This window comes from Meles meles, chromosome 4 (assembly GCF_922984935.1).
Source record: "Meles meles chromosome 4, mMelMel3.1 paternal haplotype, whole genome shotgun sequence".
Classification (NCBI taxonomy): domain Eukaryota; kingdom Metazoa; phylum Chordata; class Mammalia; order Carnivora; family Mustelidae; genus Meles; species Meles meles.
Window position 1 is genome coordinate 162,391,378 of NC_060069.1, and position 18,480 is coordinate 162,409,857.

At 54.1% G+C, this 18,480-nt stretch overlaps 1 protein-coding gene across 1 annotated transcript in view; it reads right to left on the reverse strand.

Moving 5' to 3' along the window:
- Positions 1–17,525, reverse strand: part of LOC123940819 (heat shock transcription factor 2 binding protein) — a 98,128-nt gene extending 80,603 nt beyond the window's left edge. Inside the window, exons 1-3 of the mRNA XM_046003719.1 lie at positions 17,469–17,525; positions 16,369–17,359; positions 1,431–1,534 (exon numbers count right to left, since the gene is read on the reverse strand). Of these exons, the coding sequence (XP_045859675.1) occupies positions 1,431–1,534; positions 16,369–17,359; positions 17,469–17,525 (1,152 nt within the window). The remainder of the gene's footprint in view (positions 1–1,430; positions 1,535–16,368; positions 17,360–17,468) is intronic.
- Between the last annotated feature and the right edge of the window lie 955 nt (positions 17,526–18,480).

Here is an 18,480-nt window from a genome sequence, read left to right on the forward strand (position 1 = left end):
TACAAAACCCACCAGTTTGGGGACAGTCCACAGCAGCCACAAACCGTTGGCATTCCCTCCCGTGAGGAGGCAGCGTGACCAGACACTCCGCACGAGGCAGCGGGTCTGTGACCCGCTACCTGGCCCCCTCCAGGCTGACGGCGCCTGCTGAGCCCACCGTGCGGGGACGACCACAGGAGAGGCACGGACAGCGGCGCGCCACCTGCCAGCGCACAGGGAACAGCATGGGCTAGCTGCTGTTCCTCGTACTGTTATCGTCTCTGTGGTTAAAAATAAACACATACACACTCCGAATTTCATCGAAGTGGCAGGACCGTTTCAGTTTTACAGATGAGAAGGCGGAACAACTGATTTCATACAAGAACCATGAATGTGTAATTTTGAAGAAATACTATTAGTCTCAGCAAATAATAAAACTTACCGGCTACTTCTAACATCAATAAATTAAGTAATTGATTGTAATGATCCCCTAGGTCAATTACAAATATTTCTAATTAATACATCTCTGATTATAAATTATAATGTGCACTTTTTCAAGATTCTGATCATGCTGTGACTTTTAATGTCCTGAAGTGGTCTTTTTAAGATTGTATTTATTAATTTGATAGAGAGAGTGAGAGGGAACACAAGCAGGGGGAGTGGCAGAGGGAGAAGCAGGCTCTCTGCCGACCAAGGAGCCCGACACAGGACTCGATCCCAGGACCCTGAGACCATGACCTGAGCCAAAGGCAGACGCTCCGCCGATGGAGCCACCCGGGTGCCCTGAAGTGGGAACGTAAAAATTAGGGGCGTCTGGGTGGCTCTGTTGGTTGAGCATCTGACTCTTGACTTCAGCTCAGGCCGTGACCTTGGGGGCCCTGAGATCTTCCCTGCATCTGGCTCCTTGTTCAGCGGCGAGTCTGCTCCTTTCTCGCTCTCCCTCTCCCACTGCCCTCACTCGACCGCCCACACACACGCTCTCCCTCTCAAATAAGTAAGTCCTTAAAAAAAATGCAAAGTAAAAAAAGTAAAATTACCAGGAAGTGATGATCACAAGGCATCCAGTAAAGAGTCTCCACATGAAACGGTCATAAAATGTTCGACTATTTTCCAAGCATGAGAATTACATCCGTTTTATTACTTTCTAAGACTTACGTATTTATTTTAGGGAGAGAGCGCACACGTGCGCAAGAGCACAGGGACGGGGAGTGGCGGAGGGAGGGAGAGTCTCCATGGACGCCCCGCTGGGTGCTGGGCCTGACGCAGGGCTCGATCCCAGGACCCTGAGATCACAACCGAAGGGGAAATCAAGAGTCTGACACTTACAGACGGAGCCCCCGGGCACCCCCAGAATTCTGTCCATTTTAACCTACAGTCTCTTGAGGCTCAAGGGCTAGAGCGGCCGCCGCCGCGCTCTGTGGGGTGTGGGCACCGGCCCGCGGGCTTCGTACCTTCTTCTCCGTCACGCTGTCTGCCTGCAGGGCCTCCAGGCGGGCTCTGAAGTGCGCACAGTCCGCCCGCAGCTGCTCTACCTCTTGCTCTTTCCTTTCCAGCCCTAGAAAGAGAGAGACACAGCAACATGCAGCGCTTCAAATCACGAGTCCCCTCTAAGAACCCGTCGTGCCGCATCTTTTAGGAAAACGGGCCCTGGCCGCTCAGGGGGCTAAGTCACAGAACCAGACCTTCGATGACCAACATTCTGAAAGTTCTGCTTTCCAGGTTTCTGTCCGTTTTTAGCTCATACCAGACAGTACTTTTGTTGTTGTTTTCAGTCTTGGGTTTTAAGACCTCATTTTACTGCCAGACTCGTAGTCAAGGCTGTAAGGAAGTGGGTTATGTAAGAGACTGAGGCAGGGCTGAGAAGCCCGCCTGCCTCGTGGCATAGACTTGGACCTGCTCCACAGCAAGCAGAAGGCAGCTCGGCGCGGAGACGGTGGCAGTCGGGGCTGATTCACACCAACTGGCAGACTGAGTCAGGAGGAAGAGCCGCCGCGGCTGTCAGCGGAGGGGCGGCAGCAGCCCGGACCGGACCAGAAAAGGCCACCAGGAAAGCGGGGAGTGATGGTTTTCTTCCTCTCCACGAGACTCATTCAGATGGTAATTCGACAGCCCACAAAAATCCCCAAGACATCCACATTCGCATCTGAAATCAGAGTCTGACCGATTTCTCTTTAATTTTGTTTTAAGATTTTATTTATTTCACAGACAGAGATCACAAGCAGGCAGAGAGGCAGGCAGAGGCGGGGGGTGGGGGGACAGAGGAAGCAGGCTCCCCACTGAGCAGAGCGCCCGATGCGGGGCTCGATCCCAGGACCCTGGGACCATGACCTGGGCCGAAGGCAGAGGCTTAACCCACTGAGCCACTCAGGCATCCCACGTCTGATCGATTTCAAATAAAAGATATTATGATGCAGAAATACTGACATTTAAAAAGCAAAGAAATATAGAACTTAAAGATGTAAGTGTCCTGACTTGAGGCACTGAGAAATCTACGCAACTGCAGATTGAGAGCTGAGGGGAACGCAGTACGCGCACCTTCTCCGACTCAAGCGGCAATGCTGTGGTCCCCCCGTGTTACTGTCCACCAGGAGCCCCTAAAGGGCAGAGCTGCCGATTCAGCAGGCCGACGTGGGCCTGGGAACCTGTCCTTCCAGCAAGTTCTCAGGTGAAGCAGATGGCGCTGATCTGGGAACAGACTGTGAGAGAGACGCTTCAGGACGACAGCCTGGTCTCTGGTCATTAACACAATGAAATCAACACACAAGCAGCGAGAGCCAGCGGGAGCCCAGCAACCGGAACGTGGGGGTGGGAAACCAGAAGGTGGTGGGCGGCCGCAGCCTGCGAGCTGGCACTTCCCTCTACCTGAGGGGGAGAAGGCTGGCGGCGCTCGCTCGGGGGCGGTGCGGACAAGAGGACGGGTGCAGCTTCATGGCCCAGGGCTTGGCGAAGGCGGGGGACTGCCAAGAACAGCAGGGGCATCCCCGAAGCTCTGGAGGAACGGAGTCTGCGTGTTCCAGGGAACCTTTGTCCTAGAGGGAAGATGAGTCCCTAAAGCTGCGTATTCGGTTACGGGTTCGGAAAGCGGCTGCAGACGTGCTCCTAAAATGCGTTCTCAGAAGCCACGGGAAACAAAGTGGGACCATCTCTTCCGCTCAGATCTTCCCTTCTGCCACGTATCATGCCATAACGGGAGCCTCCCCGGGATTCTGCTCCGGCTCCACACCCCGGCCGCCCAGGAAATCAGCACCACTCCAGGGCTGTGCTTTAACAGCTGCACACTGCGCCGTGTAACAACGTAAACGAAGACGTGCGTTCTCTGTGACTATGAGTGAACTATGAGGTGCACGTGGTCACCAAACAAAAGAAAAACGGAACTCAAATAAAATTATTAGTGGTGCAAGCTTTCTCCTTCCAGCCGCTTCTGAATTTGCTTGTATCATTAGGCTGTACGTCACTGAGACGCGGCAAAGGAAACACAACACCTCATCTCTACCAGCCGGACGCACAACGTGCAGGAGTTCATTCCAGCCGCCCCAAAGATTCTCATTAGGATAACTTCACACTCGCTCTGTGTGGCTGCACCTGACCTTGCCACAGGCTGCCATAATGAGGGGCTGGATCACACATCCCGCTCCCCCCAGGTGCCCCACAGAATCCCAAGTCAGCACCCGCCCACCCCAGGCACCCCCAGGCGGCAGGCGCCTTTCTGCTGTACGAGGCCGCCTCCTGGTGGCCGGAGGGGAGCACGGCCGCCGCCTTCCGACAAAACCCACACCTTGCTTTTCCTGCGTGGCCCCCAGCGGGGCCTGCAGCCCTGAACAAAGCCCTGGCAAGGCAGACATTCTCAGCGTTCGTTTTCCCATACACCCCCATCCCTACAATGGCACTTGGAGTTTTATAAATATTTGTCACGCAGAAGAATTTCACTTCTCTACCTGTTCCTTCTGCTGACACTTGAACAGAAAAAAACACAGCCACTGCGATTAGGCCTAATGATGAGAATATACTGCTTCCATGACGTTTTTTAAAAACCAGAGAGAGGAGGACACCTGCTGGTTAAGCAACTGCCTTCGGCTCAGGGCATGACCCCGGGAGTCCCGGGCTCAAGCCCCGCACTGGGCTCCCAGCTCCACGGGGAGTCTCCTTCTCCCTCTGACCTTCTCCCCTCTCATGCTCTCTCTTACCATCTCTTTCTCAAATAAATAAAGAAATAAAATCTTAAAAAAAAAAAAACAGGGACGGAAGGAATATGGACAGTGAATGACACATTATAGTCAAGACATGATCTTGGGGTGCCTGGGTGGCTCAGTGGGTTAAAGCCTCTGCCTTCAGCTCAGGTCATGATCCCGGGGTCGTGGGATTGAGCCCCACATGGGGCACTCTGCTCAGCAGGGAGCCTGTTTCCTCCTCTCTCTCTCTCTCTGCCTGCCTCTCTGCCTACTTGTGCTCTCTGTCAGATAAATAAATAAAATATTAAAAAAAAAAAAGACATGATCTTATCCAGCCTCGGTATCAGAACAGGAAAGGATCTGCCCCCCAGCCGACACCGTCTTCTGACTTCTCGTCTCTAGCATTCGCCATGAAGGAGCCATGGCCGCCTCACGGTCGGCGGAGTGAAAGGGCGGCCAGGACGGACTCCCAGTGCAGAGACGCAATCGGTGCCACAGGCGTTTCCACATCGACATGGCTTCTGAAACGCACATTCCTTCTTTAACAGTTTCAGCAACACGAGAATGACTGTACCCCTTAATGCTTAACGTGCTCACGGGAAGGGTGCGGAGAATTACCAGCGACAGGAGACAGCCACAGAGGAAAAGCAGCGTTTCTGAAATACTGAGCGAAGAAATGGAAACCATGTGAAAGAGCTCACTTTCTCCCACCCTTCCTGTCACCGGCGTGCCTATACCCGGAGCAATAACTACCAGTTGTTTCACGTTAACACCAAAGTATTATTTCCGACCAAAACAGCTTAAGATCCCAAATCCAAAAGAAAGGGTTTTTAATGGCTCTTAACTTCCCCACGTCGGTCTCTCACGGGTTTAGAAAAGAATTCACAACTAGCTGCTGACGGACCGTCTTTACCGTGAACTGAGATTGGGAAGGTGTGTAACAAAGCACCACAAAGCGGACAGTTTATGACAAGAGAAACATCTCCCCCAGCTCCGGAGGCCACAGTGCCAGCGGGCCTGGGCTCTGAAGCCTGTGGGTGAGGATCCTTCTCTGGCTCCTCCGGCTTTCAGCAGCCTGGAACTTCCAGAATCCTCAGCAGCGTCCGCTGTCACTGGGCTTTCTCCCAGTCTCCTCCCATCAGCTTCCCTGGGCACAGCTGTCTCTGGGTCCAAATGTGCCCTTCTGCAAGGACACCAGTCATCCCAGATCAGAGCCCATCCTAAAGACCCCATTTTCACTAAATCAGCCTGTCTACAGTGTAAGTTCAGAAAGTGGAAAAATGAGAATATTTCAGGGTTCATTAAAGGGGGGGCTTTAGTTAAAGAGCTTAAGTGCATTTCAAATCCTTCTACACACTACAAGCCAGCCGAACAACACTTTAATTAACCGTAATTGTGTTTTAGACAAATCAAAGGGAGCAGAGGGAAAGAGCTGGAACCAGAACATGGAAATCGCATTTTTCTCCCGCACGGCCAAAAATCTGCTCCTTCTTCTCTTCTTCTCTAACTTCAAGGCCACTGGCGTTCTCGCTCACAAGATGCAGACCACATGTGACGAACGGGAATCCGTTCTACGCCGGCATTACCAACTGCACTCGGCAGCACCCGGGCCGCCGCCGGCAGCGTCGCAGCTTGGGAGCTCCTCAGGCTCCCTGTACACTCCCAGGGAAAAGGGGCAGACTTTGTCTTTTGCATGTCACGACCTTTCCTCAGTGCTTGACAGATGCGGGGCACATAGTGAACACCTCCCTGACGGGCTTAGAGACGGCATCCACGGAACACTTGAAAATAAATGCCGTCACAGATAACTAAGACCGATCTTGCTGAAGTCAAGAGTTCTCTGAACGTATTTCTCAAACCAGAGAGACGGGAAGTGTCTCCGTTGATGGGCACATGAATGCTAAGCGAAAGACCGGGCGTTAGTTTAATACTGTCTCTGCTTTCTCCATCTCGACCACTTTCCCCTCCTCTGTGCCCCTCGGACCTACCCTCCAGCATGCTCTGTGCTCCCAGAGTACCTGGGCTCCCTGGCTGTCGGTCTCCTGTTCAGTTGGGACAGTGACAGTCTCCGCAGGGACGGATCGGGCGGAGACCTGCTGGGACATTCACTTCTCCTCGGCGCCATCCCTGCCCACCTTCCGGCAGCACGAACTCCACCTTCTGGGTGAGGGACCTGCCCTCCTGTGCACTGGCAGCTCTCGGGGGAGGCCTGGAACCCCAGTCCTCTAGTTGCCAGGCTTTGTGACCCTTGTGTGTCTCCCCCAAACCCTGCCCACACCTGTGTGCCCTCACTACGTAACACTTCTGGTGGCCCCTTTTGTCCTTGCCGAACAGGGACAGGAGACACTCTGATATTAGTGACTTGGGTCACTATTTGGGTCATTATTTGATTTTAAAAATCTCTTTTATTTAAAGACTTTATTTTTACGTCATCTCTACACCCAACGTGGGGCTCAAACTCACAACCCCAGTATGGAGAGTCACCGGCTCCGCCGACCGAGCCAGCCAGGTGCCCCTATAATCCCTTCTCGCCATTTCCTCTTTCATCGAACTCTTCGTGATGCCCTCTCGCATTCCCGTTCCCATGGACCAGAACTCATCCTCTGAGCTGAAACAGGTCTCCCTCTTCTCATTAACACCAGACTCGTGGGCAATTAATCTCGAAACATCCACCGACACTTTAGAGACCACGTAGTACACTGGTTTTGAAACCCCACTGCTAACAACGTAAGAGGGCCTAAAGGACATGTATGTTCTATAAACACTTTTTCCATTTTACGATGTTTTCCAAACTTTTTCTTTGGGCATAATTTCAAACTTGTAGAACACTGCATGAGTAAAAATAATACAAACAATACCCATATTCCTCTTTCCCAGACGTATGTGCTGGCAACATTTCGCGTTTGCCCATCACTGGCCACACACAGACACACACACACTTTGAGCCAACTGAGGGTAAGTACCTCAGAGAGCGTTTCCCAAGCATAAGGATGTCCTCAACACCTACTCTGCCTGGTTGTCGACTTTAGAAAAATTAGTATTAATACCTTTATCTAATCTACCACTGGCGTTCAAATTCTGTCAAATGACCCCAAACTGCCCTTTACAGTATTTTTTCCTTCCCAGTACAACCACCAGTCCAGGGTCAGGTTTGGCCTTGAGTTTTACTTTTAGCCTCCTTCAATTTGGATCATGGGCACAGCCTGTCTTTATGACGTTACGTTTTTTTTTTTTTAACAACTTAAAAATCACAACCACATCGATATGGACGGTATGGATGGACATTCCATTTCCAGCCGTGATGGCAGGGTACCACATCAATCTTCCCACGGGGAATAACGAGGAAAGCGGAATTTAAACCAACTAAGCCCTCTGAAGGTATGTGAGAGTTACTGAGCTACACGGGCCCTCGGGCCAGGACCCAGGGGGCCGGAACAGGCACTGAGGCGCAGTAGGCCCGCCTCCCACCCCATTCCTGCCAGGGATCTTGGCATATTCCAAAGCAGCAAGGCAACGAGGCAGCAAAGCTGGACAGAGAGGTCAGCAGTGCCACGGAGCTGGGAAATGAAAATAAGCTACAGAGCGGTCTGACAGCCAGGACTTAGGGTGGGCCGGGATCCCAGAGGAGACGGAAGCACAGAAAAGTGAGCTGAGCTCAGAGCCATCTTCTTCCTCCAAGCACTCAGCAAAGCGTAAGCAGCACACAGAGGCTGTAGAGGGGGACAGACAGTGCGGGGGGCTGGAGGGACATGACTTGTTAGAGAAATTACTACCGTCCAAAGCCTCCACAAGTTCACTTTTTAAAAATCTGCTGATCAATAAAAAATTACCAAGATTACCAAGAGGGAAAATAGACACGACAAGCAGACCAGGAAGTGACCGAGCTGATGGAGTTGCCAGACTCAGAGCTTTAAAATAACTACGGTTAGTGTTCCGGCAAAAGGAGAATTTCATCGGGGAGCTGGAATAAAACACAACCAAGTAAAAAATCAGTATTAAAAACTGGTAAGGGGGCGCCTGAGTGGTTCAGCGGGTTAAGCCTCTGCCTTCGGCTCAGGTCACGATCTCAGGGTCCTGGGATCGAGCCTTACATCAGGCTCTCTGCTCGGCAGGGAGCCTGCTTCCCCCTGTCTCTCTGCCTGTTCCTCTGCCTGCTTGTGATCTCTCTCTCTCTGTCCAATAAATAAAATCTTAAAAAAAAAAAAAAAAAGAGCAGCTAAGAAACTAGTAAGTACTAATAACAAACAATGTGAAAACAAATAATAAAACTAATAAAGAATTCAGAATCAAATCCGCATGTCGGCCGCTTAGAATATACAGGACGGAAAACTGTTTCGGTAACCGGGGCTGGGCCAGTTGGCCGCACGTGACTGCGGCCTGTTTCGTAGACAGACAAGGACAACGTGAGTCACATAATACTCCACCAGCACAGAAGGCTCTATGGGACCATGCGGACATGGACAAATTTTAAATTACACAAAATAACTCTCTTCTGTCGCTAAAGAAAATCAGTCAGGTCTCTCCCCGTGTATCACGGCTGCACTAGTCCTTATTCATTACCAATGGTCCTGGAACAAAACAAGGCTGGTTCACAGTATTAGCACTTAAACATGTATTTAAATAAAAAGTTTAAAAGGTTAAAACTAATGTTGCAGATTTTAAAATGTAAGAAACAAGACTGCAATTTACGCTTGGTGTCAACAGGAAATGGTACTTGATTCCATCCCCAGACTCTGGGTTGAGTGTCTGACACCTGCCGCTCAGATGTCCGCTTGTTGCCAAGTTACGTCACCCGCCATCGCAAAGGCAGCGTACGCGTTTGAAAAGCGTCGTACAGGACAGGCCAATGGCTTTTCCACCATCTCTCTCCAAATGTACCCGGGCCAGTAGGACAGGCAGGGAATCGTCAGACCCCGTGACTTCACTGCAAAACAAAAACGTCTAACCCACTGGCTTCACACTTCCACATCAGTTTCTCTGAAAAGCATCGTGATGCTGCAAAGTGAAATGCTGAAAACTTCACCATTTGCAATTCCTTATCTCTGCCATTTGTGTTTTTTCCTTGCTACCTGACAACCAAAACTAAAACCAGAAGTTAGACACTGAGGACGGTACTGCATCTGACTTCCAAAACCTGTAACGTTATGTCTTGTTTTCGTCAAAACACTGCGCCGTTCCTACAAGCAATGTCCTGACAGAATCTTCTACATGCGCAGGAAAGGTGACTTCCATCTGTTTTACATATCCTACCACATATAAATAGGATTTTTTTTAAAAATAGGATTCTAGGGGCAGCTGGGTGGCTCAGTCGGTCAGAATCCGACTCTTGATTCAGTTCAGGTCATGACTTGAGGGCTGTGAGACTGAGCCCCACGTCAGGCTCCGTGCTCAGCGGGGAGTCTGCTTGAGGTTCTCTCCCTCTGCCCCTCCCACGCTTACACGCACACTCTCTCTATAAAATAACTAAGTCTTTCATGCAGTATAATAGCCTCTAGTTCCATCCATGTCATCACAAATGGCAAGATTTCATTTCTTTTGATGGCAGCACAGTAGTCCATTGTATATACACCACATCTTCTTTATCCACTCATCCACTGATAGACTCCTAGGTTCTTTCCATAGTCTGGCTATTGTGGACATTGCCTGATATGAGGAAGTGGAGACACAACGTGGGGGATTTGGGGTGTAGGAAAAGAGTAAATGAAACAAGATGGGATCGGGAGGGAGACAAACCATAAGAGACTCTTCATCTCACAAAACAAACTGAGGGTTGCCGGGGGGAGGGGAGTAGGGAGAGGGTGGTGGGGTTATGGACATTGGGGAGGGTATGTGCTATGGTGAGTGCTGTGAAGTGTGTAAACCTGGCAATTCACAGACCTGTACCCCTGGGGCTAATAATACATTATATGTTAATAAAAAAAATTTTAAATTTTAAAAAATAATAAAAATTTAAGAAAAGGGAAGAATAAAATAAACAACATGTCAACTTATAAGTAAAAAATATGTCGATAAGTTCTCTTTAAACTAAAAAAATAAGTAAGTCTTTACAAAATAGGACTCTGGTTTAAAACACACATTTTTCCCCATGAGCCAGCAATCTCACTACTGGGTATTTACCCCAAAGATACAAATACAGTGATCCGAAGGGGCACATGCACCCAAATATTCATAGCAACAATGTCCACAAGACAAACTATGGAAAGAGCCCATGGAAAGATGTCCATCCGTGGATGAATGGATAGAGAAGATGTGGTATATATATACAATGGAACACTATGCTGCCATCAAAAGAAATGAAATCTTGCCATTTGCAATGACATGGATGGAACTAAAGGGTATTACGCTGAGCAAAGTAAGTCAGTCAGAGAAAGGCAATTATCATATGATCTCTCTGATACGAGGAAGTTGAGAAACAAGACAAAGGATCATAAGGGAAGGGAGGGAAAAAATGAAACAAGATGAAACTAGAGGGGGAGACAAACCCTAAGAGACTTTTTTTTTTTTTTTAAGATTTTACTATTTATTTGAGAGAGAGAGCATGGGAGGAGAGAGGTCAGCGGGAGAAGCAGACTCCCCGCCGAGCAGGGAGCCTGATGTGGGGCTCGATTCCAGGACTCCAGGATCATGACCTGAGCCAAAGGCAGTTGCTTAACCAACTGAGCCACCCAGGCACCTGACGAGCCCTAAGAGACTCTTAATCTCAGGAAACAAACTGAGGATTGCTGGAGGGGAGGGGGTTGGGGGACAGGGTGGCTGGGTGATGCACACTGGGGAGGGCATGTGCTATGGTGAAGGTTGGGAATTGTGTAAGACTGATGATTCACAGACCTGCACCCCTGGGGCAAATGATACAATATATGTTAATAAAAATAAAAAATAAGTAAAATAAATAAATAGTAGTGAAAATAAAACTTCCGGCACACTAACACAGTAATAACTCTGTCATTGTTAGATGAACAGACGCGAGATGCTGAGAGACAAGGGGGTGACTTAACTTCTGGGTACTTCCAAGTCTCGGCTTTGCTGAGGTCATCTTACGGAGGCTTGAGGACCCCATGGGTACCCCCATTTCACGCAGATAAGAATGAACGAGAATTCAAACGAGGTCAGTCGTACTCCTAACCTCTCTAACCCTTTTCCAAACTCACAGAGCGGCGCTGCTCGAGCCGGAATGGCGCAACCGGCTCAGGGCACTTTCTTCACTCCATCCAGCAAGTGCTCAGGGGCCCCTCGGCCTGAGGGGGTCCTCTTCCCTGAGGGCACCCCCTGAGCCACACGCCACGCCACACGCTTCCCAAACAGAGTCTCGGTTTAAGTCTCGCTACCTCCTGAGGTAAACGGCCGCATCGCCATCGTACAGGCAGGGACACATCCGAGAGTTCGCCAGAAGCAGTGCACAGGCCACTCCGCATGCCCACGCGGAGCCCTGGCCTCGCTTCGCACCGAGACTAATCACTTCTTCGTGGGCCCGTCCGCGCCATCCGCAGAGCCATCATCCCACACTCGGAGGACTCCCAGGCCTCCCTTGGTGAGCATCTATCATTAATTCTCCCTCACCTTCCACCCAAGTCCTCCAACTTCTCCTGCGCTCGGATACAAAAATCCGTCCACTGAGAATGTGAGTCTAGTGGCCATTTCAGCATCAGATCCGCGGGGAAACTTCCGCCTGCCTCTCAGCACAAATTAAAGACGATAAGCTACAATTATTTCGTCTTCCATAAGCCGCTGACGTTTACTGACCTTGACTCCCCTATACCTCGATCCTTGCTCCCTGTATCAAGCAGAAGGAATAGCTTATTGGCCGGCAGCCAACCCCGCAGTGTCTCCCGTCTGTGACGTTCACAAACGCCATGACCCCAGCCGAGACCACCCTCCTCTTACCCCTCTAACAAAGCACGCCTCGCTCCTCCGTGCTCATCTATCCCCAGAAGACCTCAGGAGCAGCAGTAACTGACCCTAACCCAGTACGATTCCAAATTCCGCCATGTATCCGCCCGGCTCCCTACCGGGATTTACTACGCTGGAGTCCAGATTAAGTCGCGCTCCCCACTTGACACTCGTTTGATCCACATGGGTCCCGCAGGGCCTGAGCCCATCCAAGCAACCACACCTATGCTCCAAACAAAGCTTCCCCTGGAAGCAGGGAGAGCTGCCCTGTCCTCTCCCTGCCCGTGTTCATTCCTCGCTGCGTCACCTCCTAGCTGACAAGCGTCCACCGACTGTAGAAGCGAAAGCAGCTCCGATCCTGGTCGAAGCCAAGAGCCCTCCAAGCGCAGATGGATGGAGTGTCCAGCAGCTCTTGCTGCCACCTTGTGCTCCCCGGGTGGCCTCTGAGGGAGCCATTCTCAAGGCCACGGCGCCCATGATTGGTCTCAGAAGGCCCAGGGAAGAGTCGCCGGACCTAGTCCTTACCAAAAAAAAAGGACAGGACCTTTCTTTTCTTTCATGTCACCCAAGCAGCAAAAATTCAGCCAAAACTGGGTAAAAGATGCCCTAGGAGGACATCTAGGTCGGGCCTCAGGCCCTGGAAGGCTCAGCTCAGGTTCAAAGTTCACGGTAAAGCCTCCAGCACAAAGCAGGCACCAAGCCCTCTTTGCTGGGACCCGCCTTCTCTCTTAACACGCAGGTGCCCACAGCACACCAGCCTCACAGGAAACCAAGAAATTCAGAAAGAACAACACACGGGGAAAGGGAAAGCCCCTCAGGACCAAACATCCAGGCACAGAGAACGAAGTGGGAGGCCAACACGGGGCCCTGCCCCCCCCCACCCCCGCCCCGCCAGTCAACGAAGGAGGACAATAAAATGACGCCATCAGAAGGACAGTACTGGGGCGCCTGGGTGGCTCAGTGGGTTAAAGCCTCTGTCTTTGGCTCAGGTCATGATCTCAGGATCCTGGGATTGAGCCCCACATCGGGCTCTCTGCTTGGCAGGGAGCCTGCTTCCTCCTCTCTCTCTCTCTCTGCCTGCTTGTGATCTGTGTCAAATAAATAAAATCTTTTTTAAAAAAGAAAAAAGAAGTAAAAGAAAAAGGACAGCGCCGTGTGCTGTAAGAACGCCTGACGGGGCTGACAGGAAGACCCAGCCTGTCTAGGCAGTCAGGAAAGCACGTGAGTGCACACCTGAGGTTCAGTCCAGTAAGACAGACTCTTTCAAGCCGCCTACCATTTGGTTTAGGTTTTGGGGTGGCAGCGCTTTTAGGGGAGGTGATTTTTTTTTTCTTTATCCTAAAAGCAAGGAGAAGCCATTGAAGACACAAGCAGGGGAATGACATCACCAAACTTAGCTATGAAAAGCCACACGGCGACAGTGTATGGGACAAACCAGAAAGTGACAGTGAGTGGACAAACAGGAGTCAGGGATTCAGGGACACGATGGGGGCCTGGGCTCGGTGGCGGCGGGCTCGTGAATTCAGGATCCAGCCAGGAGGGGACGTGTAAGGACTTATGGGAAGAGAGGTTGGGGGGCAGGGGTCAAACGGGAGTGAATCGTGAGGAGGGGTGGGCGATGAGGGGGATCCTAGGTCTCTAGGTGGAAGCTTCTGCCCCCGGGGACACTGAGGAAGCCGGGAGGTGGGGGAGGGGAGGGACAGCATGAGTCAGAGGTAAGACAGAGGAAACCTGTCCTGCAGTTTGTGAGGCTGGGCCAGCAGAGGTGTAAATCCAGCTGCCAAGTTAACGGGAAACAATGTTTCTCCAAGAACACGGCCTGACAGTAAAGTGTCTCGGCGACCCCATCAGGGACTGCTGATTTCTTAAGCACAAAAAGCTCATTCTGTCAAATCCCAGACTGCCAGACATTTTGCTGTTTGGAATGACACCAGTAAAAAGGAAACCTCCCTCGGTCCCCTGCAGGGTCAAAGTCACTGGGACAGAGGGAAGCAGCCCTGCTTTCTAGCTAGCTGCAGGACTTCAAACAAGGGATGTCCAGACACAATTTTCTACATTGATCTAAACTTTGTAGTTTTCAAAGAAACAAGGCCTGGGTCCACTGCAGGACACGGTGATGGCCCCACGCACAGCCCTACTTTGCCCACAGCCCAGCAGATCAATGTGGTTTAATGTGCGCTTCACCTAAATTCCACCCTTTCCCAAAACCCACAACTCTAGCCTCTCGTTGGCAAGATGCCCACAGGTCCTCAGGGTGTGTCTCCCTCACGGTAAAGAACCAACAAACTGGACCTGGCTGGACAAGGGTGCTTCCTGACGGCTGTGGGCTGATTAGTCCAGACAAATGCTGAGACCTTAAAACAACGGTGAGACCAGCAAGAAGAAATGCCAAGTAGGAGTGGGATACGGGGCCCTAACTGAGCCTGGTGGTCTGGGCCAAACCTAGGGCCAGAGATAAGCCTGGGAGCTGCCCGCACCAAGATGGGAACGAAAACTGTGTGTGCCTGAAACCACCCACGGAACAGCCATGGAGTCAGGGGAAGGGCCCTAAGCCTGAACCTCAGACAGCTCCGCTAGCCAAAAGGCTGCTGCAGGGGCGCCTGGGTGGCTCAGTGGATTGGGCCGCTGCCTTCGGCTCCGGTCATGATCTCAGGGTCCTGGGATCGAGCCCCGCATCGGGCTCTCTGCTCAGTGGGGAGCCTGCTTCCTCCTCTCACTCTGCCTGCCTCTCTGCCTACTTGTGATCTCTCTCTCTGTCAAATAAATAAATAAAAAATAAATAAGTAAGTAAATAAATAAATAAAAGCTGCTGCAGAGGACGCACCAGCAAAGCAAACCAGAACAAACGGGCCAGAGGGCGGGGGAGAGGACTACAGGGCCTGGGGACCACCAGGCAAGAGCTCCTGTAGTCTGAGGGACCACGTCGGCACGGATCTGTTCGTGGCCCTCGCTCTTGTACGCACAATTTTGATTCTGTGATCTGTAAAGACTGATTAAAGACGGACTCGAGCTCACCAACTCAGGAGACCCCGATGTAGTTTCCAGAACGCCGGCTTACTAAGTTGCAAAGAAACACAAGCATTCTGCATGCCAACATGCTCTGCTACGTTATATAAATGCGCGTGGGTGACGAGCTGCTCTCAGAAGGTCAGGGGCTGGGCATGAGCTCAAACCAGGGACTGAGAAGCCGGGGACCTGGAACTACGACGTAACTGGTGACCTACAGCATATCCTGCAGGGTCTCCACAGCAGACAAAATCGCAGAAGTTGACATCTGCGGGCAGGACCGCTCACAGAGAGGAGCGCAGGGGCTGGTGAGGCACCGGGAGGCTAGCAACAGCCCTCTAGGAAGAGGACGCGGATTAAAACTGTTACCAGAGCCCAGGGAGAGCGGAGACTGTCAAGGAGGTCCTGGGTGGGAGTCACGGCCATGGAGGGAGCGGAGGAAGCACCCAACCTCCCTCTCCATCCATGAGGCCGTCCACTTGCAAGCCCTGCTGGCGGCCAGCAAGGAGGTCAGAGGCAGGCCGTGTGCAGGAGTCCCCTGCCCAGAGCACGCCACAGGGTAGCCCAGGGTGGATCTGGGGCTCCAAAGAGAAACTCAGCAGGACGGGGACGTGGTGGCCGTGAGCACTCTCCCTTCTAACCGGGCCGGCTGCCGTCCTGACCAGGAGCATCCGCACAAACCAGAACCGTGTACTGCTGGGTCCCGATAGCTCCCTGCCCAGGCCAGCGCTGGAGACACACTCCGACCCCGGAAACACGTCTGGAGAGCAGGCCGGGCCGGGCGTCCTCCAGTGCGGGGTGCCGGACCAGCCTGAAGCACCGAACGCTGACTCACCGCACTCGGCCGCGGTCAGGCAAGCGCGGAATCGGTCCCAGAATCTAGAGCATTGCAGGAGGCTCCCGGGAGCTCCGCCAAATCTCACACTCCGCGTGGACCAGGCCCGGCAATTCTGGACGGGCCGGCGGGCCCCCGGGTGCGTGGGTCACCACCTGCAGCTCTTCACGTTGGCTCGGGCCGTGAGCTCGGGTCGCGGATCGAGTCCCCGTGAGGCGTCAGGCCCAGCAGAGCCAGCGGGGCACTCTCTGCCTCCCCGGCCCGCTCTCTCTAACGAAAGTCGCACCCCAAAACGACGGACCTGTGCGCTCGCCGCCTACGGACGCGTTGACCGCCTGGCGCGGCGTCAGAGGCGCGACCTCCGGTCCGCACGGCTCTCAGCTCTCCGCGCAGCTGCCCCGGGCAGGAGAGGCCGGAGAGCAGGGCCCCGGCTGCGGCGCGTCTCCCGGTCCCGGACCAGCGCTCGCGGCCGCCGCCGCCGAGGAGACTCACGTTTCTCGGCGACCTTCAGTCTCTGGAAGCTCTCCAGCACCTGCCCGTTCAGAATGCGGGGCAGGAAGTCCCGGATCTGCATCACTTCCGTCGTCAGCCGCTCCAGGTCCTTCTTGCGGACTTTAACGAACTCCTCCCTGGCCCCCGCGCGCTGGAAGACAGGCAGGTGTCCCCGCGGCCGGCCCGCGCCCCCGCTCCGCACGCCAGAGAGGAGCCGGCTGCGGCCCTTCCGCGACAGCCGAGACGACGCCGGCCGCCCCGCGCCCAGCTCCCCGCACGAAGCCTTCCACCGGGCGCCCGGCCGGCCCGCAGCGACCTCCGCCCTCCCGGGGTCAGGCCACCAACAGGCCGCGACCAGGCCCACGCCCGGGGCTCCCCACCTTCCTCCCCGGCAGCGCAGGCCACGGCGTGGGGACCTGGGCCGGAGGGCCGGGCTCCCTGCACACGTCCGGCCGTCCCGGCCCCGGCCCCAGCGCTCAGCCCCCCGCCAGACCCCCGCCGCCCCCGCGGGGCCACCCCGCCACCGACCAGGCCCCGGGCAGCCGGGGAGCACCGCACCGGGCCGCCGCCAGCGCGGGAAGGACAGTGGGGGCAGCCCGGGCCTCCTCACTGACCCGACAGGCCTCCTCAGCGCCGCCTGCCTCGCCCATGGCCGCCGCCGCCTCGGCTCCGTGCGCCTGCGCAGCGCCGCGCCCTCTGACCCCTCACGCCGAAAGCGCGGGAACGCGACTACGCGGGGCCGGGCACGGAGCGCAGCGAGGCCCAAACCTCGCAGAGCGGCGGCGGCGTTCTCGGCTCCGCGGGCGAGATCCCGCGTGCGCTTTCCCGGCTTAACCGGATTTTTAAAACTCGTTAACTGAAAAGTAGAAGGACAGGGAGACCCGAGTGTAAGTGTCAAGTTATGGAAGTCGAACGGGGCCTGTCCTGCTTGGCAAGGGACGCGGCGCTCGGGGACGGTGCTTTCGAGGGACCGTCCGCACACGGCGGGCGGCTACGCTCCCTCGCTGGGCTCTGAGCGACGCTAGCGAGGCCCGAAGCTGACAGCGGGCTCCGCGTCTGCCCTGGATCGGGACGGCAGTCCAGCCCGCTGGCGCCGCAACTGAGACGCCCGGCACGAACTGGAAGAGGCCACCCCGTCCATTCACTTGCCCCCGCATGCCCACCGAGTTTGCGAAGTAGGGTGCAGCCCGTGGGACCAGGTGGACGGGCCTATTGCACAACTAAGACTTCGTCCGTTTCTGAAACTGGCGGGAACAACAACGCCAGGGTCCCCTGAATGTTCTCCAGGACTGGAACAGGCTCACAACCACACACTCTAAATCTCTACACCCAGGGGGGGACCCTTACCAGCCCACCATCCCCTGCATCGGTCCTTGTACCTGCCTCTGCCCCTGCCATCCCCTGCACTGGGACCTACCCCTGGTCCTGCCATTTCCTGCAGAGACCTAACGCTGACCCTGTCATCCCCTGCACCGAGACTGGAAGCTGATATTGACCCTACCATCCCCTGCACGGAGACCTGACCCTGACCCTGTCCCTACCATCCCCTGCACCGATACCTGCCTCTGCCCCTGCCATCCCCTGCACTGGGACCTACCCCTGTCCCTGCCATCTCCTGCACAGAGACCTGACGCTGACCCGGTCATCCCCTGCACAGAGACCGGACACTGACCCTGTCCCTGCCATCCCTTGTACCAACACCTGACCCTAACCCTGTCATCCCCTGCTCAGAGACCGAATGCTGACCCTGTCCCTACCATCCCCTGTACCGAGACCTGACCCTGACCCTGACCCTGCCATCCCCTGCACTGGGTCCTACCCCTGTCCCTGCACAGAGACCTGACCCTCACCCTCCTGACCCTCACCCTGTCCCTGTCACCCCCCCACACAGAGACCTGACCCTGTCTCTGCCATCCCCTGCACAGAGATCTGACCCTGACCCTGCCATCCCCTCCACCAGGACCTGACCCTGACCTGGTCCCTGCCATTCCCTGCACAGAGACCTGACCCTCACCCTCCTGACCCTCACCCTGTCCCTGCCACCCCCCACACAGAGACCTGACCCAGTCTCTGCCATCCCCTGCACAGAGATCTGACCCTGACCCTGTCATC